Below are 21,863 nucleotides of genomic sequence, written 5' to 3' on the forward strand. Positions count from 1 at the left end.
ACTGTTGTGATATATAAATAAAATTGAATTGAATTGTTTTTAATGGGTGTGGGAATCTTCAAACTGTGTTAGTAGCAGCCAGTGTTTCTGAAACGTAAAGAAATCTGAGGCCAAAAGAGTGCAGACATCTGCAGCTTTGATTTCTGTCTTACCTTCTTATCATTTACTCTAAGACAGCAGTAAAAGACAATCAAAAAGTTAGTGTGAACAAAACAATTTTATTTTAATTAATGGATAATCCAAACAAAAGTTTTGTATCCAAACAAAAGTAGAGAGGATAAAAACAAACTTTATGTGAATGCATTTACCAATGAACAGCTTTCTAAGGTCCGAGGCGGCTTTTCTAATATCAACACTGATGCTGATCCTGTGGTGCCGTGTTGGACATGCGAGACGGGCTGTCAAACAATAAAAACCAACTTAAAATAGTCCTAAGCTAAGTCACAGTCATAAGTCTGATGGGGATAATATTGTAACATAGACTGAGGTTTTCAGAGGTTAGTGATACATTACTTTATGGCATCGGTACGATAAGCTAAAATGACACGAGCTGAGGGGTTTTCCCTACACAACAATATCACCAGGAAGTGGAAAGAGCTTGCATGAGGTCTAAAAACTGAAAGTGCAGAAGATGTTAAAGTGGATCAAATGTGCATTTTTAATCCTTGAACTGGAGTATTTTTGCATGATTGACAGCTCAGAATCATTTCTGTGTATCTTATACTGTGGTGCAGCCCTTCAGCTAGTTCTGTCTTCTGATGGGCCGACCCTCACAAACAGAAGGTTTGGACAGCAGGCGGGCGGGGCTTCTGTTCTCACAGCCAGAGCTGTAGAAACTGTGTGTGTGTGTGTGTGTGTGAGAAAGAGTTCTCTCTAAAGCAGAAATTATTCTGCATTAAAATTTTTGCACATTACATTTTAACTTCATGCAAACTCACCTCCAATCCTGACAGGACATAATACCTGTTATAACAGGTAACGAGAGATTATGGCACAGTCATAAGATAAATGCTCAGTGACAAAATCTTTGTTCTAAGGCGAATACAGCTAGTTTGTAAAAGTCCCCAACCCTCCCGCCCTCCCACCCTAAAAGATCCAATACTGACATCATTACTAACAAAAAAAAACTAATAAAGAGGATGAGATTTGTCCCCCCGGTGATAACACCACGGAGGAGTTAAAAACGGGCCTTTTGAGTAAGAAAAAATATTCTTGAGCCAAACAGGGTAGAAAGGATGCAGCGGTGATGTGATTCTGCACATTTGGACTAGTTTTTAATGCAAGTGCCTTTTATTTGTATTTTTACAAAGTCCTTCTCTCCCCTGAGACCCCACAACAAGTGTGTAGTCAAATTATAGACAAACCAAACTATATATATCTATATATATAGATGTATATAGATATATCACCACCACTATCACAAAATACTCCAAACAGTGTGATTTGTCAGCTTTGGCACAGGCTGCTGTGTAACATCTTTTCTTCTGATACTGGCATGTCTGCGTACCCACCCTCTGAACCTGAGCTTCCCCAACTGAACCCTAATATGCCTTAGATGTCTATGAATCAATGATATACTGTACATATGGACACAATCATGAGTTTTCTCTCCATATAAACAGTGCTAATACAAACACACAATAAAACATCCTCTGCAAAAGTTCAAGACATTTTGGCATTTGTCTTTTTTAATGGCTTCTGGTTTTCTTTTTTTAGAAAAATTGGTATATTTACATCAGGTTTTGTGCTCTTGGCTGTCCCATCGGTCAAGCCCTTGCTCAGCATTCGCCATGCTTGTGCACAGATGCTAACACACAGCGATTGTTTGCGTGGGTTTTGAGACTGACATCTGAAGTGAGTCCAACAGACCTGCTGGTGAACTGCGCAATCACCCATTCGACCAACCTGCTATCTCACGCCACATCTCAAAAGTAGCCTCAGCTGAGGAACTGCAACGGGCCACCGAGTCTCTGTGTCAGCGATGGTGAATGTAACCGGGACGGTGGTGTATCATTGGCGGTCTTTAGAGCGGAATGGTGAGGGAGATACTTCCTCTGGGGAAGTTTTACACAGATAGTGAAGGGAAGAAAAGATGGATGGATGAGTAGTCAGGTCAACCTTTGACCTTAATTTCCCACGCAGCTTCTCCTTCGTCTGTCCTTCCACTTCAGGGCCCGTTCTCATTGTAGTGGAGGGAGATGGGCCGCTCTCGCTGTACGGCGGGCATGTAGGGCCAGTTGTAGCTGGAGCCTGAGAGCAGCATGTCGCGGAGGAGCGTCTCGATTGGTGTCTTGCCGACAAGGCGCACAAAAAACAACTGCTCGATGACCGGAGAGGAGACGATGCGCAGGGAGGGCAGGCGGAGGAGGAGGCGTCCAAAGCGGTTCGGCTGGCTGGGGTACTGGTTCCTTACGTACTCCTCCAGAGCACACTGAGACTTCTCCTGGATGCTCTCCACATGAGCAACGTCTGACAAGCCCATAGCATCTAGCAGAAAGGAAGAGAAGATTAAGAATTGATATGAAAATCTATGAAACTTTAGCACAACTAGTGTCTTTGTGAAAAAGAAAGGTGAGTTTTGAGACGCCCAGTCAGGGACAGTGGCCAATGTTCTGAGGCTTCCAGTGCGGTCAGCGGGGACCAAGACATCCTATTCTGTAACTGGACGTTTTCCCAAACGCAGCGATTCATATTCACATGTCTGTTTTGAATGACGGGAGCTGGACACGTGTCAGACTTTAAATGTGTAGGTCAGACTTGTGGGACGGCCACTGAGCAATAACTGCGTGAGAAAAATAACTTTCTCATTTTGGGTCCTGACATGCTGGATTATGTTATCAGGCTAATGCTGTATCATTCAGCTGGCACGGTATGAAATTTGCTTCTAGGGAAACATTTTAACAAAACCTTTCAGTGTTTGGCAGAGCGGCGTTTTCACCACTTCTTCATTCCAAGAATGAGCAACGAAGAAGTAACAAAAACGAAGGCTGTCGCAGCAGAGAGGCGGCTCTACTTCCGCCCCTGTGGTCTGTGTTCACGGCACACTACAGAGTTCACTTTCTCCTCAGCTGGGGGGACATGTTCTGCCTTCCAACCCCTTCTGCCCCCCCCGGTAACACAGCACACAGTACTTTTCACACCCTCTGCATGGAGCGGAGATCACAGGGGATTTAGCAAAGCAGGTCAGAGATGTGTGAACTCAAAACAAAGACACATTCTACTGTACTCGACCACATACTGTACTTGAAGTGGGAGCGCTCTGAGACCCTGCCCCCTGCGTGAACCCACATTTTGAAGGCAGGTATTCGATGAGGGCAATTTATTCTCAAGCTTGTTCTTTCCGTTTAAAGGCGTTGGCCCGTGAGTTTTAGCCCGTCATCTTGCATCACGGGCCCCCTTTGTCTCCTCACACTTTGATCTGTCCCCTGTGTAAAACCCTGCCTCGGTTCCACAAAAAAAATTAATTAATTCACCTCATATTTTAATCAAGCTGTCAATCCCTCCCCACCCCCAGCTGACGCTATTCTCATCATTCTGGGTGAATAATCGCTCCCACTTCGGCTGTATTTTCCTCCGCTCGGGGGGCAGCTGGACTGCGTTTCTGTCAGGCTGACCTCTTGGGGGTCCTGCGTGACAAGGCAGTCGGTGCCTGGTCGGGATTAGCAAAGCTCTGTGAGACTGAAACTACTTCGCGTGCCGAAGCGACAGCTCTGTGGGCGCCCTTCCACGCCAAGTGCCGTGTTCCTTTGTCTGATCCTTGGGCACACACCAGGTCAGTGGGGGTGAGGGATCAGGGTGGCAGGACTGAGGTGCCCGCTCTCTGATGTGGATTGATGGGACTGGACTTCACGGGGGGGGCGGCGGGAGGGGACTCAGAGGGAGGTGAGAGACAATTGGTGTTTGTCTGAGCCTGTTAGGTCACCCTGCCAGGTCTGCAGGAGTAAGATTTATTAACAGGTCCGTTTACTGTGTGTGTGTGTGTGTGTGTGTGTGTGTGTGTGTGTGTGTGTGTGTGTGTGTGTGTGTGTGTGTGTGTGTGTGTCGTTAAAATCTGAATATTTCACCAAATAAAAGATAATACAGTATTGTCTTCAGAGGGTCTTGCCAAAATGTGCAGCTTTTCAATGTGTATACATGTGCCTCTGTGCATACAGGGAGGTCACATGGGATGCTCGGGGCTATAGGGGTTATGTAGGTCACAGCGAATCCTCCTTCTCACTGAAATGCACCATACATAATTCAACTCCTGCAGTGGGGGCAGGGGTCCTGGGGCTCAGGCTAGGCTTGGAGTTTACAGTTTGGGGAGCGCTGGGAGGAGGGGTGAATGCCTGGTTTCAATAATAGATGGGATCATGAAGGAGAGATGGCTGATGAAAACAGGCAAAAGAAGGGAGAGGAGGATCCTCAGATACCCACATACAGAGAGCTCGGTGAAGATGCTAAGCACACAGAGAGTGAATCTGACAAATCATGCAAGGTAGGAAAGAGGGGAAAAAGGCAACCAAATAACACAGAGGAGAGACATCTCAGTGCTGGCTTCTTCACCATCTATTTCCCTCTGGGTCACAAAGCATGATCTCTCAGTGAAATATCCCACATGTGACAGTATTTTGGCTGGCACTGGAACCCAGTGACTGTCGGGATAAACCTCAACAGGCTTTGTGTATAAGCAGGATCAAAACAATGCAGATGCCAGGGGTTTTGCCAAGATGCAAAACCATTACATTTTGATTTAATCTTGTCTGTCACTCAGCGGGGAGGACATATTGCCACATAATGTGAGGTCATGAGGTTCAAGAGTCCTGTTTTTCAAAGCGTTGGACGCAAACTGACAAATCTATTCTAGCATAAAGGCATTTCTTTGTTATTGAGTACTGTACTGTGTATAATACAGGGATTATAACACCGGATTTTTGGGTACAAATGTGCCAATACAATATAAGGCAGCTGTCATTTCTTAAACTTTATTTAAACAGATTTCTTTTTGTTGCTGTTGTTTTCAGTGAGTCTTTCCCACCAACTGTGTGGGCGATGGACTGCAGGAATTAAAATACAAATATGAAGTTTATAGTTTCTGGTAAAAGTTTATTCTTTCCTTCAGCAAAACATAGAGAAGCACAAGCAGCTCACAGGGGTCAATATCTGCCTCTTACAGTATGACAAAGTGATCACATTACAGTCAGATTCATGGAGGGCAGAGACCATGACTGACTAGCAGCAGCATTTACATATGGAGCCAATGAGACTGAATCCACAGCAGCATCAGAGGTCACCTCTCGGTCAGGCTCGGCGGCGCTGAGAAGGTAAAAAACGGATTATTTTTTCCAAATGCAGCTCGGGGAAGGCGGACGCCTTCAGAGCGTTTGTGTTTCCAAATACAACAAACTAATGTTTGTTTTTTTTAATTAGCTTTGACCCTAAAGCTTTCTTAAAACTTACATTTGCAACTTTAAGGATGAATTTGAGCATTTTTACGTCCCCTGCAGCTACAGCAGCACCTTTGCATAACATCGCAGGTATTTATAGTTGCCATTTAAATTAATCTGTACCAGTAATATATTATACGGCATATTAAAGATTACAATATAATGAAACTTATGTGTACTGTTTTTATTCTTTTCACTGGGTACCTGAGTTTACTATGACCAAATGTTTGCCTTGGCTGTGTTTAAATGCACAGAATAACCGTGCTGCTGGTGATCTAATTCAGGTTATGCTGTTAACATGATACTGTAAGCCTATATGTTCAGTAAACAGAACGCTATCGTGCCAACAGAAGTCAGATTAGCAGGATGCTAATGCCTCCCTCCCTCCCTGAGCAGAATAAAGACACTCACGGGAGACAGATGGCACCGGTCTTATAACCTCTCAGCAGACATAAAGGGCAACCACAGACAGATTCAGCAGTGCGAACTAACAGTACTCTGGAACAATACTCAAACAATGACATAAATTGGTTGTATCAAGATTCAAATCGGTAATACAGCTGATTTTGCGTTTCTGGGTGATGAACCTCAGACATCAGAAGATAATGTGCAAACCATTTCCAAACTTTTGGTTATCTTCTACTCAGGCCCTTGTTCCAGATTTACACTGAGAAGCCCATTTTGCCCATTTTGCCCAGTTTTCATACAAACTCACCAGACGTAAAGAGCACGATGGACTTGAGGCAAGAATATTCAGCCGTGTCGACCTGCAGGGCCTTCAGTTTCTCCACCTGCTCTTGGAAGACTCGGATGTGGTCCATGAAGGCCACGACACGCTCGGCTGACATAGGTGATGCGTGCAGGCCGGCCGCTGCCAACAGAGGGGCCACATGAAGCGGCATGGAGCACTGGGCGGCGTTTAGGACGAAGAGTTCGCTCCATGACATCCGCAGCAAGGCCACCTAGAAACAAGTGTATAAGGTGATTATTACTTTACTTCAGATGAGACACACACACACACACACACATCTGAGTGTGTATGTGGGGGGGCTGGAGCCTATCCCAGCTGCCATAGGGCAACAGGTTTCCAGTCTATCGCAGGGCTAACACAAAGAGACAGGCGGCCATTCACAGTCACACCTATGGGCGTTTTAGAATCACCAGTTAACCTAACCCCACTAACCGCACGCCTTTGGACTGTGGGAGGAAGCCAGAGCACGTGTGGATGACTAATTTGCCTCTGACATTTCTGCTTTTAGTCATAAATATAAAACTAATAAAGGCAAAATGTGTCTGAAGCCTAAAACTGTGACGGCCCTTTGGAGAATTGCTCCGTGTTTGAGCACTTCAAGTGCCTTCCAATTACAGTTCAGCAGGCTTTAGACAGCTTTTACACCCATCACTGACATGTAACCAGATAACAACATATACACATCAATCCTAAGTGAAGAAGAACACCGGATATATTTAACATTCAGTAATTCAATCCACCTCTGGAAATGATCAGAATTTGGTAGCATTATCTAAAAGTTAATGCAAATTACACACAAGAGCTTCATTGAAGTATTCATTCACTGCAGGAAGAAGGAAGCTCACACAAATGATGCAATGACAGAAAATTCCTGATACGCATGCCTCACAGAAGGATCTTTACACTGTGACGAGGAATTTATTGTTAATTTAAAAAGAATGAAAAGGATACGAGAGGATGAGACAACACGTGCTACGACAGAAGAGCATTAAACTTTGATTATATTTGCAGACACAGTTTAACATAAAAAATGATCTTTGAAGCAGCCCAACAAGTTCTCATCCCAGAGCGTGACTTACTGCTGCTCCGTCACATGTGGCCGGTATAACAGCGATGAGCACAAAGTGTCGGTGCCCTCAGCACCAGCCGCAGTGATTCTGGATGGCGACAGTTACAGTTTCTCTTTACGAGAGCTACAAAGTCCACGTTAGGAGGTTAAACGAGTGTTTGTCAGCCAGGAGACTGTGGTTCCTGCTCCATTTACATCTTCGTAGTTTTACTTGCACTTTACTTTGCACTGCTTTGGGTTTAAACCACAAACTAACCTGGGATGCTGAAAAAAATGACGCTCATCTTTAAATGTGACCCAAAAGCATCGTTTACACGTGTGTAGTCAGCACCGACAGACCTGTCTCACTGTGGCACACGTGCCATAGGACACCTGGTGTGTGTCTCTGAGACACCGCTGGCAGTATTTGATCAAATATCAGTGCTAAAAGAGAGATTAGCATATCTGAGTGAACTGACACGAAAAGGTCAGAAATATTCTATCCTGTATGTGGACCTGACGTGACTGGATATGTTAATGATTTGGTGCAGATATATATGCCGAGTCTTTGCAGCTGACATAAATCTACACGTGCATGATTGATGTCAGGTTTATGTGGACTGAATGTTGGGAGTGGAGGTTTCTGCCAAAATCGATTTCTTTCTATATGCCACAAAGTAACAAAAGAGGAATAATAATGGCTGTTATTCGATTATTGATTGGCTCAGTTCCATTCTAAATGTGAGCAGGGGATGTATCTGTTCATTATATGTTGTGAAATTGTAGGCAATAGATTGATAACAGTTTTCGCTGATTCAACACTGCAGTATAATCTATTATTTTAATTTTTTGTTTTCTGGCATTTCTGTGCATGAATTACTGAAGGACGAATTTCACACAGTGGAACTTTGCATATATGTTTATTCATCGTCTTATTGTGAGTAAGATGGAAGAAAGGCCGACAGCTCTCCCCGTCTGTGACTTACCCCAGTACAAAGACTGGAAACAGCAGGAAGCAGCTAGCCTGGCTTGGGTTTCATTCTGATTCGGTTCGGTCTACTCGGGTCTCACCTGATCCATGAGCTGCAGATCGGGAAAAAAGGGGATGTTCTTGGCCCACTCGACAGCGCTGAACAGCAGCCTGGCCGCGAGCTCGCAGATGTTCTCGATGCCCATCAGGTTGTTCCCCTGCATGCACTGAGCCCCGTAGCGAGAAGTTGGGTAGGGCTCAGCGCGAAGCAGCAGAGAGATGAAACCCGACAGGTAGGGCTGGCCGTTGTAGGGGTCGGTGCCATTGGTCAGGTACTGCCCCGGACTGCTCTGGGAGTTTGATGTGCGTCCTCGCTGTACAGCTGTTTGAAGAGAAAGAGGATGGTGACAATCCCTCTGCAGACATCTGAATTTTTTATCTGGATCACAAGTCATTAAGGACCAAACAGGACTGGAGCACACTAATGTGGACTAATATCTGTGCTCCCGTCTCCTCCACAGCTGCGTTTTTTATGGAAGACAGGCTCAGAACGCCATCAGGTTGTTATGAAACTTTTATCATTTAGCAAGCTTGTTATGTTAGTATACAAAATTACTACACCCAAAGGGACTCTCCACAGTCAGGGTCCTAAAAGCCTGCAGAAGCAACAGAAGGGAGACGAGATGAAGACAGAAAAGGAAGAAGCAAATTGAGCGTGTCCAATGTGCTGGATGGGGCGGGTGGGGGGCAGAAAGGTGGTTGTAGGGGCGAAAAGTGTAGCCACACAATGTTTTCTCGTTTTTTCGGTGGACGAATGGAGAGTGACCGGCCGAGGCTATTCTCCAGTGCCGCTGTGCATCAGTGAGTAATGACAGGCAGCAGCTGGTAAAAATATAACACTTCTTCACACCTACATATGCACCCACACATGGATGCATATGGTAACACCCCGCCTGCAGTCCGTGCACTGGCAAATGGCCCAGCCTGAGGTGAAAGGGGCACGCAGAGGCCAAGCTCTTCTACACACACATGCACACAAAGCCCTAACCTCCACCCCCGAACCCCCTCTGGTGTGGAGCAATGATGATGCGGCGAGTGCTCAGAGGCCCATTTGGAAAACACCTGTTCAGTCATCCACTGTCTGACTAATAACTCCATCTACTGTTACACAGAGCAAGCGAGCAAGCGAGCAAGGGGAGAGAGGCGATGAAAATGCAAAGAGGGGTGGAAAAAATGAGGTAAAAGGCTGAAATGGTGAGATAAGGTGGAGGAGGAGTGAGTGAAAGGTGATAAGTTAAAAAAAGGGAGATTGGGGGCAAAGTGAGGTCTGAGGGAAGAGTGGAGAGAGGGAAAGAGAGAGAAGGTGAAGGTTCAATAGGCTTGAATACAGGCCGAGATAAGGCTTTAGATAGAAAGCTGTGGTTTACATAAAGAGACAGGTGGAGGGAGGGGTGAAAGAAAGGGAGGAGGAAGGGTTTGGAAAATGCTTTTTAACTCTCCATCACCTGTCACCTCACACACAGCAGCTGTGTCAAGCGAACACAACACGGCGCGTCTGCAAAACGAGAGGTCAAATCACTCAGGAGCGTTATAAAAATGCCTTTAATTCCAGCCTGTCCTTTGTGCCCAAAAAATACCTCTGCACAAAAAGGTGTTGACCTCAAAGTACCAGTTTTGCTTGTGAACTTGTGTCAACCCGTGCTCCCGGAAAAGAATGCGGTCTCCTTTGGCAAACAGTGCAGTCGCACTTTGCTGCTCTGAGGAGGTGTCGCCTGTCTCAAAGGCAATGTTGCACAACGGGGCATTCCTCGCCACTCGCACTCCTGCAGCTCTCATCTTGTTTTGCACGGGATGGCTGTCGGATCAGCCGCGTGCATCTGTCTTTGCAGGATTTCACAAACACGCAAAAATAAAACTGCACTCTGAGCAGCGGGGGTGAAAGCGCTCCAAGAGCAAGCATTGCAATTTCCACAAAGATTACCTGATCAAATATGGGTTTTTGTCACCTCAGGCACTCTGAGGTGCTTTGAGCGTGAAGTGAGAGACTGCTAAATGACACAGTGTTGATGCTTTCAGTCACAAACGTTATTGTAATGCAGGTTTGTGAAAGATTTAAGACGTTTTCCAAATTAAAGAAAATGTTTTTAAGAATATGTTTCTGGGAGCTGCTCTTCAGATCAACATGTGGGAGTATTTTCTGCACCACTTTAGAAACCTTCAAGATCACTTTAAAAAATAAATCTGGTTATATAAAACTGACACTGAGCTTTAGGCACTGAGACACCTCTGATAGATACATCAGAAAACATTATGAATATGGACTCTGAAACCTTTACGGCTACAACAGTAACAGCATGGTGTAGGTTAAAGGGTGATTCTGAATAATAACAGTCAGGCTGTACAGCAGGTGAGTTTGTATATAATGCACTGCATACATTTTCCAAATGCTTAAATTTATGCATTAACTGACGGGTGGTGCTGCTGTTGCTGTTTGCCGTCTGCTAGACTTCACGTCGCTGAACTGGACCTCTGGATGCTGTCGGTGTCCACTGGAGCATCAAACAAACCAAAAAAGAAAAACACATGATGGAGATGCCAAAACAGACCTTTACAAAGCAGGGAGTGACATCCATCTTTCATTTAGCTTACAGTATTTAAATGATGTAAGAGATACCAGAAGGGGCACTTTTAAAACGACTCCTAACTTCTCTGGGAGGACTCAGAAGGCTCTTTGGTCCACATCTACATCGGAGTACTTCTGTAACCTGAATCTGTCACTCTGTCCTGGTTTCATCTAAAAAAAATCGACTGTGAGAACAACCTGGTTTGAACTACTTTTGAGTTTCTCCTTTATGCCCCGAACACATTGTAAAACACGTTTTGCTTGACCTCCAGGAAGAATTTAAGATTTTATTCACTGAAGTCGACAGTTTGAGACCCCGCCGCTCCTCCTCGCGTCCCTGATTTGTGAATTCACAGCTATTAATCTGCTCTCATGTTGATTGGTGGTTAATCCCACAGATGTTGGTGAATCTACTTGATCCACTTGACTTTTCAAAAGCCTCATTGTGGGGGTCACTTGTGCCTGAGAGGCAGAGCACTCGAGTACGCCTGACTTAAGACACACAGCTCTCTGTTTTTACTCGCCTACAGCCGATGTACAAGACTGTGGCATGGACCGAAAGGAAAGGGCAGAAGGGTGATGGAGTGAGGTCCACAGAAGCAGAGAGTAAGAAAGGCCAGCAGAGACAAAGAGATGAAGTGCGTTTACGTGGAGACGGACAAAAAGAGAGCGAGAGAGACAGAAATGACATTAGATGGAAACAGATGCCCCCGGACAAGAGAAAGGAAACCAGAGAATTAAAGGGGGGGGGGGGGGGGGGGGGGGGTCCAGATTTGAGTGTGTGCCATAATCTGTATCCAGCTTTTTAATTGGTGCACTGTGATTGACCTTAATGCAACTGACTGAACTTGTCAGATAGTTTAAAAAGATATATGGTGTTTGTTTTTTTGTTTTTTGTGTCAAATAAATTAATCTGAATCCAAATTGAGGGCAGAAAAGGAAGCAAACAAACCCCCCCCCACACACACACACACACACAAAACAGCATCCTGTGTAGGTAGGCCATGAAATGAGGGCAAAAGAATGAGGGAGAGGAGGAAAGTGCACGCAAACAGAGGTACCATGGGACATTTCAGCTGCGACTTTCAAAATGCCACTTCAGCAAATGGCAGCTGGCAGAGTGCACAGTTCACTGCCTGGCTGCCCTGGATTAGCCTCTGGGTCAGACTGTTAGTGGAATTACAGCAGCTAAATACAATTAAGGCCTATCAACATTTGGACTAAAAGGTCACAGTGCCAGGGCAACACAGACGCATTATAGATTTGTCTCAGTCTAATAGCTGCGTTTAATAAGTAGCTTTTCCATTTCTAAAACTTCCATCGGCAAGCAGAGAATAAACATGCTTCCCCAAATGAACCTGCGTGTCATACTGTCACAGAGCGAGGTCGTGTGTGTGTGTGTGAAACTCCTGTAACAAAAGCAATCCTGCAAGTATGAAAAAATTATAAATCCTTGGTTGCAAAGCTAAATCTCATCTGATAGAAATGCAATTGGAGAGTAAAAAAACAGATTTTCATGCTTCAGCGCGTCCAGGTGAACATGTGTGACCCGGCAGACGAGGGAGAGCGTTTCAGTTTTTCTCCGAACTCTGACCTGAGGTCAGTGAGGCAGGGCAAAGAGCAGAGAAGCTCATTTATTCCTAATATTTTCACTGTGATTTCAACTTAGAGCTCAGCTCTCAGAGGCAGTACGGACGGTTAGCACTGCTAGTCACATTTTTTCCTGTTTTTGAAGGAAAATTCAGGTCAGTTGTTTCTATAATGATTAAAATATAGCTCAGGGTTTGGTGCTAATTCTTCCAAAGAATGACCGTTATTTATGTGGTGGTTAGGGTCAGGGTTACTGTGGAGTGTGGTTTCAAACAGCCAGGCTGGCTGCATGTTCGCTCAGCCGATCACATTGTGTGTTATTGTGCAGGAGCAGATTATTCTCTTCTTCTGTTTATCTTACAGAAATATTTCTGCTGCCAGAAAAAAAGGAAATCGTCCTAATTAAAGCTCCGGTGACATAAAATCTTATAATAACAGTGCATCTCGTGGTTTCTTGTATGTGAACATATTTACTTGTATTGAACCTAAAGAGCAGCTCACCTCAGCTCTGCTGAGCTGCGTGACATTTATGGCTCATTGTTTTGATGGAGCAGCCCACAGCTTTACTGTTTTGGTTCGCTTTTACTCGTCTAGTGTTCGTTTTGTATTGGCAATGATGTTTGAAAGCAGTGCGTGCACCCCGTCCTGCAGGAAAACATTAGCTGGGGAATATAACGGAGCTTTTAGCAGCTAAAGAGACATATTTCACCTTCAGCTGATGGAGGGCAGAGCTAAAAGGAGAGGTTTTTAAGGTAGAAAAAAACATGAATTCTAATGCTGCTCAAATCTATAAATTTGAGATAATTTTATCTAGAGTTTAGGAGCAGGACCACACCTCAAACACTTGCCTACCTGTTCCACACACCTGTTTGTTTTCATTTCCTCCCTCCCACTTTGTCTCTCAGCCTCTCTTAAAGGCACCCGGCGTCCAAGACGTGAAACCTGCAGCCTCTCAGCCAGCTCACTGATGCTGCACGTTACCAGGTGTGTTCCTGTCTCATAAAATAGGCGTGTTAGCCTTGTGATTATGAGGTGTAGCCCTTTAACGCTGGGCGATCGCTGCTGAAGCGCCCGTTACTCGCCCTCAATAGCGGCGAACAGCTGATTGAGACGTGGCGTATCAGCGCTGAGTCGGCTGATCAAAGGAACGCTGATCAGCTGGCTTTTTACCGTAACTCCGCAACCGTTGGTCCAATCGAAAAAATGCAAACAGTTCCGGTGTTGTGCCAAAAAGTGATCGTCTGCCAGAAAGTGATTTTTGATGTTTCTATGTGCTTTTATGTGTAATGTGTTTGCTTATACTGGTGAATAGAGTGTAGTCAATAGGATTTATGAAGGGCTTAAATATAAAATAAGAAATGACCTGTTATTCAAGTATGTTTATGACTCTGCATTATTGCACGTACATTATAATAAATCCAGTCCTCTTTGGTCACTTAAAATATCTTTATAGAGTCTAATGTTATATTTGTTCTGATTTCTGCTGCCCTCTTGTACAGATATTTCTTTAAAATCTGGCCAATCGCAGTTTTTACCCTGATAAATAAAGAATATATAAAAGTCACTGCCAAAAACTGATTGCAGCTTCTACCTTGTGACAGAAATGTTGTTTCTTACTCAAAATGACTTGATATCATTCACGAGAGATATGTTTGACATATTTTTCAGATTATAGGTCAGCAGGTCATTTACAACAGTTTAAATATGGGAAATCATTTTCTGGCAATCACTTTTTGGCAGACGATCACTTTTTGGCACACAGTATTTGTTGCCGGAAGTCCGCGAACGGCGGCACTTTTGAAGTATGTTGTGCCACGGCCGATGCATTCGGAGTAAAAGGGTTGACTAATTGCTCGACTCTATGCAACCTAACTGCAGGTGTCTGTATCTGAGGTACCCCACAGTGCAGTGATGGCTGATAGAGATCTGAACCCTGCTGCAAACTGTCACAATCCACCATTTAGTTTTATAGAGCTTCATATAAATTAATGTAATCATTTAGAGAGAAATAAAGTGTAGAAAATGGATACTTGGTCTATGATAGTGTTTCCGTACACAGCTTCATTCTCTCTCCATCTAAAGAGAAATGTTTGACATCAAACCACCTGCACACCGTGGGGGGGGACTCGCTCCGTCCCCGGCTGTCTGTCAAACATCATGAAGGAGCCGCGGTCTGCAGCGAACACCAGAACGGGAGCGCAGAAAAACCGGAGGCAGTGCGGGAGAGGACGCAGTGACACAGACAGACAGAGACGTGGAGGGATGAGAGGCTGAGGGTGCCTCATTCTTTCTCTCACGCTCTGATGAGACAGTTAATAAATTAATTAGCAAAGTGAATTCAACCCAAGCCGTATGATTCACGCTACAGTTATGCACACACAGTGAGCTACAGCACAACTAAGCTGTCCATCTTGAATTATATTTCATGTTGAGGCGCACGCGTTTATGGTGCTTTAGAGCTTCATCAACAACTTTTATTTCTAAGGACTTCTACTCCTCAACCCAGTGGGCATGAGTGAGATCATCAGCTAAATCCTTAAAAAATAAATGTTCACGGCTTCCCAGAGGAGCTCTGTCAGAGAACACGTGTGTGACAGATTAAAGGAGAAGCCTTTTAGGGTGTTCACATCTCCCTGACTGACATTAAATGCCTCCTTCTCAACTGTGTTAGTACAAGTGACCTCAGTGACACGTGGAAACAGGTTGAGCTACTTCAGTTGCAAGCAAAACAGTCCAGAGTGACGGAGTGAATGGACCTGAAAGGTCACATCATGTTTACTGTTGTCACATTGGGATGGCACGAAACGGCACACAGATTCCTTTCTATCAGAACTGTGATAGCAGGATAAAGCCTCAGCACTGGAGATAACACTGCAGCCTCTGATGGACCGCTTTATGATATGTTTTGCTCATAAACTGTCTATAAAAGATTGACGTAGCCACCGTGCACCACCCGTTGGTTTGTGAAGCTAAATGCTGAGCTTTAGCATTAGCATTTTGGTCAGCACCACATTAGGTTTGAAAGAAAATCCTCAGAATTAGAAAACAGTAAGTCATATTATTTATAAGTTTGCTGTGTTAAAATTGCCTCAAAAGGCACGTAGTAGACTCACACGCAGCAGACTCGAACCCTGGCAGCATCTGCCTGTGTCATCATTCACCTGTCAGTCCAATCAGCCACACTTCCAACATTATAACTTAACTGAAGTTTAAATGGGAGAGTTATTAAAAAAATCTCCCCTTAAAATATTTCTGAGAGGATAAATTAGCTGTAGTGACAAAGAAACTGCAGCAGGCCGTAAAAATGCTCATTTCTGCTTTTAACTTGGACATTTAGGAATTTATGGGAACTGACTTGCTTTTTGGTGCCGTCTCAGCCGGCTAATCGAGGAACTGCAGCATTCTTCAGCCCCGGAGAAAATACCGCTTGGTTTGTCTATGGTAGTTATTTTCCTCTGAGAAGCCTCTAATAATGACTTAGCTCATGAGTGCAGTGACAGGGGTTAAGTGTTTGCTTCTTCAATAGCTACATGAATGAGATAAGTAAAGATTTCAGTGCCAGAATGAGGCCAAACTGCAGTGCTTTGCTGTTAAATTGCCTGCTCACTGTGGAGGATGGATTAGTCAATACAGTGTTAGACTTTAGTGCTCCAGCGGGGTGTTTGCTCACCGGAGAGGCCCCTGATGGTTCACACTTTTGGACTTTGACTTCAGCCCGTGTGTTATTAATGTTTTAGATTTGGTTGACCTATATTTTTCACTGCTGTTGGCATTTTGTGGGTCAGAGGAGGCAGCAGTCTCCCCACTGAGCATGTTCAGTGTGGGTTTTACACGTTCCTGTGCTACAAATGGATGTTGAGACTATTTACTGTCACTAGACTCCAATAGCTGTGCGTGTGTCCACAAGTGCTGCGTGCGTACAACTGATTGAAGACGCATACAACAGACAAGATGACCTTATCACTGCGCATGAATGAATTAATCAGAGCAGTAAACTCCCACACGTCTCTCTGTCCTCAGTAAAGTCAGTGGCTCGTCCTTGCAGCGTGTTTCAAAATTAAAACATTCACTGTGGTTCAAAGGGACTGTCAGGCTGATTCTTCTTGCCTCTCTGCTTCCTAGTCATCCTAGAAACTGCACTGACAGAGGAACAAGTGGAGGTTCTGTGTAGCTGCCTGGTGAGACAATGACACTAACGCTGCCAAGGTTTCAGGGGTTTGATTCCTACTGAAGCCAGCAGTGAAATGTTTGCTGTCATGCTGCTGAAAGGTGCCCTGGTTAAGAGTCTCCAACAAATGATATTATGTTCAACACAGCAGTGTACAGAAAGAGGTCAAACGTCCCCTTTGGGAAACAAACACCACTCACTTGAAAGCAAAGAACTTCTGAATCTGCCACAGTCCACTCATAAAACTTTTAGCACGACTTCTCGGGCAGCTAAATATTTATTTATGGAGCACTGTCAGCGATACAAAGAGTTCCCACATTTTTATAACTTACAGCACATTTTCTCTTTAAGAGCTGATTTTCTATGTGAGGTGGAATTATGAGAAGATGCAAACTGGGTTAATCACCAGCAGGGCTCGGCTATCCAAAAACATAATCTTTACATGTCCTGATACTCCATCTGTGGATGAAACCGGTGAACCTTGTTATATAATAATTGCATAACATGTTCCAGCCAACTGCACCCACATATGACCTACATGCTATCACAGAGCACATTTCAAGGGAAGTGAAAAAGCTTCTAAATAATTAACAGAATCACAAATCAGCTCAACAAACTGCATCTTTGTCCACAACTGCTGCTGCTCGAGAGCGCATGTGTCTAAATCATTGGGGGGGGGGGGGGGGGGGGTGCATCTGTTTGGAAACCTGTAGAAAAAATATAAAGAAAACAATATTTAAGTATGACGTCTGTGGTGAGAGAGACCATATAATGATATTTGACCCATAATCTTGGTTAAATTATAATAGATGTCAGAATAAAAATAATTTTATTATTATTATTGTTTTCAAATATTGATGAAAAATCATGTTTATTTCTGCAGCAGGCGCCTGCCTGTTTTTAACTGCTTCACAAAAGTCTGATGGACTCATTAGACGCTTCCACCCATATTTGGAAATCTTTGTGCCATAAAAACCACAGTGAAAACTGTGAATGTGGTTCAGCAAATATGGTCCTAACTAGACAAGCGATCGCTGATAAACAGAAGTCTGCCGACAAAGAGGATTTAAAGACAGAGATTAATCCAGCTGACCTCAAACGGGCCAACAGATGAGCGCGTCCAGTGTAAGTTGACCTACTCCACATTTAAGCCGTTTGCACACAAGCAGAAACCAGAACCGCCGAAGTCGTCAATATAAACCAGTCAATGAGCGATCGCCTTTAAAGTGATTCTAATTTAAAACATTTACAGACGTTTTATTATCTTTTCACGACCTTCCTTCAGTCACATGATATTATCTGCTTTATTTAAACGAGAAACACAATTTTTAACTTGTGGTTTTTGTCCGACAATTTGTCTTCCTGTTTTAAACTAGTCTGTAATTAATGAGCAAATACTTATTTTTCATGTCTCGGCCTCATAAAGTGGCATCGCAAAATATAAACTGATTAAATTAAATATAAACTGTCTCTCTGCCTTCAAACACCCTCAAAGTTTTTACGCTCAAAACATTAAGATTTCACTATTTTCTTCATAATACTGAATATGAAACTGAGACCCAGACTCCCTTCAGCTGTTATGTTTTCGGCTCTATTCAGAGATTTTCCCTTTTACAGACTGAATCAGATGGACTAACTGCTTTTCCCGTAAACGCGCCGCGGCGCGTCAGGAGATTTCCTCGGGTTCATTCAGTCGGAATAAAGCATGACTGAGTTGGTGTGGCTTGCGGGTACTTAACATGAGGTAATACTGTGCGTACAGTGAACACACACATCCACAGCCAGAGGCACAGACTTCAGTCACACTAACCCCTGAGGGATCATCTCCTCTCAGCTCGTCTCTGAAGAGAGCGGGTTATTTCCAACGTCTTTGTCTGCTATTTACATTTTGGCTGTGGCAAAAGGCGGCGGGGTCTGTCCTTCAACTGCCACTGCCGCTGCCCTTGGAGGACTGCTCGCGGTGACGCAGCTGTTGACCTTATTCTGTCCTCTGAGAGGAACATTAAAAAAAAAAAAGTGACATCTTTATGAAAGTCTCCCGAGGACCACTGAAGTCACGTCTCTTTTTCACTCAGTACAATTAAAACCTAATTACTCACATCTCGCCTGTTCGCATGTGGCAGATATACATATTCTGAGTAATATTGTGCGTAATTTCCATTCCAGCAGCATTATAGCCCTCAGTCAGATGAAAACTACCCCCTCTGTATCGAAGGCTCAATAATTTTTTCCCAGAACGCACAAACCCTCATAATGAATCAACAGCCCACAAACTCAACAACCTGAAGAGATGTTGGTTCTTTTTTCTTTTCCTTTTTCTTTTTTTTTTTTAAATATGGCAATCACATGCCTTCTGATTCGGTGCACCGCTATTGAATGACAATACATAAGGGAAAGCTCCTCTTCACCAGCACGTTTCCTCCGCTCCTCTTTGGCGCTAACTGACCCGTTGTTAATCCAACACAATGCAACAAATGTAGCGGCATCCTCTTATAGCGGCTCGGGGTGTCGGTGTGCAAACAGCATAATTAAGACAGCGAGACAAAGGGAGGATTTCACGGAACAGAGCGCGCTGGGATGAATGGTTTAGATTCAGCAAAAAGTGAAGTGTGAGATAGTCTCGGCTTAGTGGTGGCTGATTATTTACCCCTAACAACAGTCACTGTAAAGACGCACAAACCACTCAGGGTGCGCAGAAAACTTGAGTTTTATTGTTGTTGTTTTGGTTTTTAGTATAAGTTTATTTTTGTTTAAGTGTGACACGAATTTAGGCTTGACTGGATTGTTTCCATGCAGTCAGTGTGAATCTGTCAGAGTGATGAAGACTGCTTTCAGTTTACAAAAGTTTGTCTATGGATATTTTTTTTTTCACGCATTAAAGGAAGTCATCTGAATTTTTGTAGCACATGCGTTTTAAGAAAAGTAATGAAACCAGAGAAGTTCCCACTGTGAAAAGTTAGTATTTTTTTAAACAGTGAAATCTTTTCCAGACTTCGTGGCCTGTTAAGCCTGATATTTTAACGCTGAAAACATTGCGCAAAACTTTACGCACAGAAATACGTTTTCTAAACTCAATCAGCCATCACACACACAGAGCACCCAACCTTACCTTCTCTCCTCATGCCGACTTTGAGGCACTTCTTCAGTCGGCAGTACTGACACTGGTTCCGGTGGTGCTGGTCGATGGGGCAGTCTCGGTTCCCCCGGCAGGTGTAAGTGAGGTTCCGCCGCACAGAGCGCTTAAAGAAGCTTTTGCATCCCTCGCAGGTGAACTGACCGTAATGCTTCCCACTGGACTTGTCCCCACACACCATGCAGTCTACGTTGGGAATCTTGTCCCCGGAAAGTGCGTCGTTCCCCGGGGTGGAACCGTTCGGTGTTCCAGGCGCCCCGCCGGGCTCCTGGCCGCATATCTGGAGCTGAGACCCCGGATCTGCAGAAATGTTCTCTGGCCACTGATTTACTACCATTGCCATGCTATCCCCAAACACTTGGCCTTTGTTTAAACCACAGAAGGAGAGTCAGATTGCGTGATAGAGATCCGTCCTGACGTTTCTGGAGAAAAAAAAATGAGGCAGGGCGAAAAGGCGCTTCCCACTTTCCCCCAGAGGTCAGTCTGAGCTTAGCAGAACTTAACTGTGCAAAGGGTTTCTCGGTATCGCTGAAATCGTCCAGTAAACATCTATCAAAGTTTACAGCAACAACGAGGCATCAACATGATCGACGCAGAAGCGCAAAGCCTACAACTCCCGGTGTTCCTCGCTGCGCAGACATCCATAAACACGTTGTTCTTCAGAGCGTAACCTCTTGGGAAAGTCAGTCCAATAAGTCAGAGTCTCGGCTATCAAAATCAAACACCGTCTGATTATTTACTTGCCGCGAGAATGTAAAGTTGGACAAATGAAACTGAATACAGAGGAAAATATTTCGCCTCATGCGCCTTTCTTCGGCCGCACGCTCAATACTGCATCTAGATTAAATGCAAATTAGATTTAAGACTGAACACATGTTCATATCATTCGATTTATTTAGTCCCAGCAAGCTTTTGGATCACGCAGCTTATGAAGCGCAGGTCCCGGGGAGCACGCAATCCTTGTTCCTCTTTTTCTTGCGCGCTGAGGTGAGGATTTGGAAAGCGACGTCAGTGGGCGCTCTGACATTTATTTACCCACCACACAGGCGAAATATCTCCAGAGCTTCCCGGATGATGGTCCGTATAGAAGAGCCTGAACAGAGACACCTTACAGAACAAGCTTTGCCGTCCGAGCGTACTATCGCTTCACCCTCCGAGTGTCTGAGACTCAAAGCAACAATTTCGCCAAAGTGTCACTAGCAAGGCTGCCTCCCACGGCTGCCCTCCCCTGGCGGCGCTCCATATAAGGTCATAAATCCCAAATAAGGTCGTATCCCCTCCCCTCGGCAGGAGAAGTGAGAGCTGGAGGGCCGGACGCGATAGGCCCCATAAGTCTAATAAAAAAAAGTAAGGAGCAACCGGATTGGACAGTGGTTGACTGGATGCTTTTGACTGACAGGGGCGGTTGGTGCGACACAAGTACTTTTAAGTGGGCTCCATCAATGTCCAATAGATAATATAGGCCTACCGTGGAGTTTGTGCATTATAACCATTAGGCTTAAAACAATTTTAAGAAACACGGGCGAACATGCGTCGCTTCGTTGTGGATTTCTGCATTCATTTCAGTTAGTTTTGTGGAATTTACGGCTTTTAACGTTTAATGTAAACTTTAATGAGGATGAGAGACATTTAAAGTGGCTTAGCCGCACACAGCGTCATTATTTAGATTTTTGAAGGCAGTTTCCACGCTCCTCTCCTGCGGCCTCAAAGCTCTGTGTTTGTCCTAAATTTAAGAAGTGCACATATGCGCAGAATTGTGTGGCATCAAACGCGCGTTGGAAACTAATCTGGGTTCAAATGCGCCTCACAAAGATGTGAATCCTGCGGCGCAAATGCACAGAGAGTTTGTGCTTTATGTGTAGTAATATTTATAGTTACCTGCTCCTGCTTAATAATTAGGAAGGGACGTTTAAGAACTTTAAATCATAAAATTTAACTTTTGTTAAAACACACACACACACACACACACACACACACACACACACACACACACACACACACACACACACACACCACACACACACACACAATGTGAGACTCATAATATTATAGCTCTTCAGCCATTTCAGAAGGGGGATCTTTAAGAAATTGTGTTTAAAATCACAAGTTAATTTTTCTGAAAATAGAATTGTTTGTTTTTGCCTCTAATGAATG

The 21,863-nt window shown here is 44.3% G+C and overlaps 1 protein-coding gene across 2 annotated transcripts; it reads right to left on the minus strand.

The window, feature by feature from the left end:
• Positions 1-1,107: 1,107 nt before the first annotated feature.
• On the minus strand, positions 1,108-20,882 carry nr2f5 (nuclear receptor subfamily 2, group F, member 5). 2 transcript variants are annotated; one of them, XM_030749827.1, is made up of 5 exons: positions 19,686-20,882; positions 8,473-8,577; positions 8,297-8,427; positions 6,142-6,388; positions 1,108-2,487 (listed from the first exon to the last, which is right to left on the minus strand). In XM_030749827.1, exons 1-5 carry the CDS (start codon positions 20,050-20,052, stop codon positions 2,168-2,170), a joined length of 1,170 nt encoding a protein of 389 aa, XP_030605687.1. In that variant the 5' UTR covers positions 20,053-20,882; the 3' UTR covers positions 1,108-2,167. The 2 variants fall into 2 exon arrangements, with proteins under 2 accessions (XP_030605687.1, XP_030605686.1); XM_030749826.1 differs by having other exon boundaries at positions 8,297-8,577.
• Between the last annotated feature and the right edge of the window lie 981 nt (positions 20,883-21,863).

Source organism: Archocentrus centrarchus, chromosome 16, assembly GCF_007364275.1.
Source record: "Archocentrus centrarchus isolate MPI-CPG fArcCen1 chromosome 16, fArcCen1, whole genome shotgun sequence".
Taxonomy (NCBI): domain Eukaryota; kingdom Metazoa; phylum Chordata; class Actinopteri; order Cichliformes; family Cichlidae; genus Archocentrus; species Archocentrus centrarchus.

Bases quoted from the DNA above. Each gene is read 5' to 3' on its own strand.
- nr2f5 (XM_030749826.1), bottom strand. From the start codon at position 20,052: ATGGCAATGGTAGTAAATCAGTGGCCAGAGAACATTTCTGCAGATCCG. The intron at 6,389-8,296 runs GTGAGACCCGAG...ACTTGTTTCTAG, and splicing joins ATCTGCAGCTCATGGATCAG to GTGGCCTTGCTGCGGATGTC. The intron at 2,488-6,141 runs GTGAGTTTGTAT...CCTTTCTGCTAG, and splicing joins CATCGTGCTCTTTACGTCTG to ATGCTATGGGCTTGTCAGAC.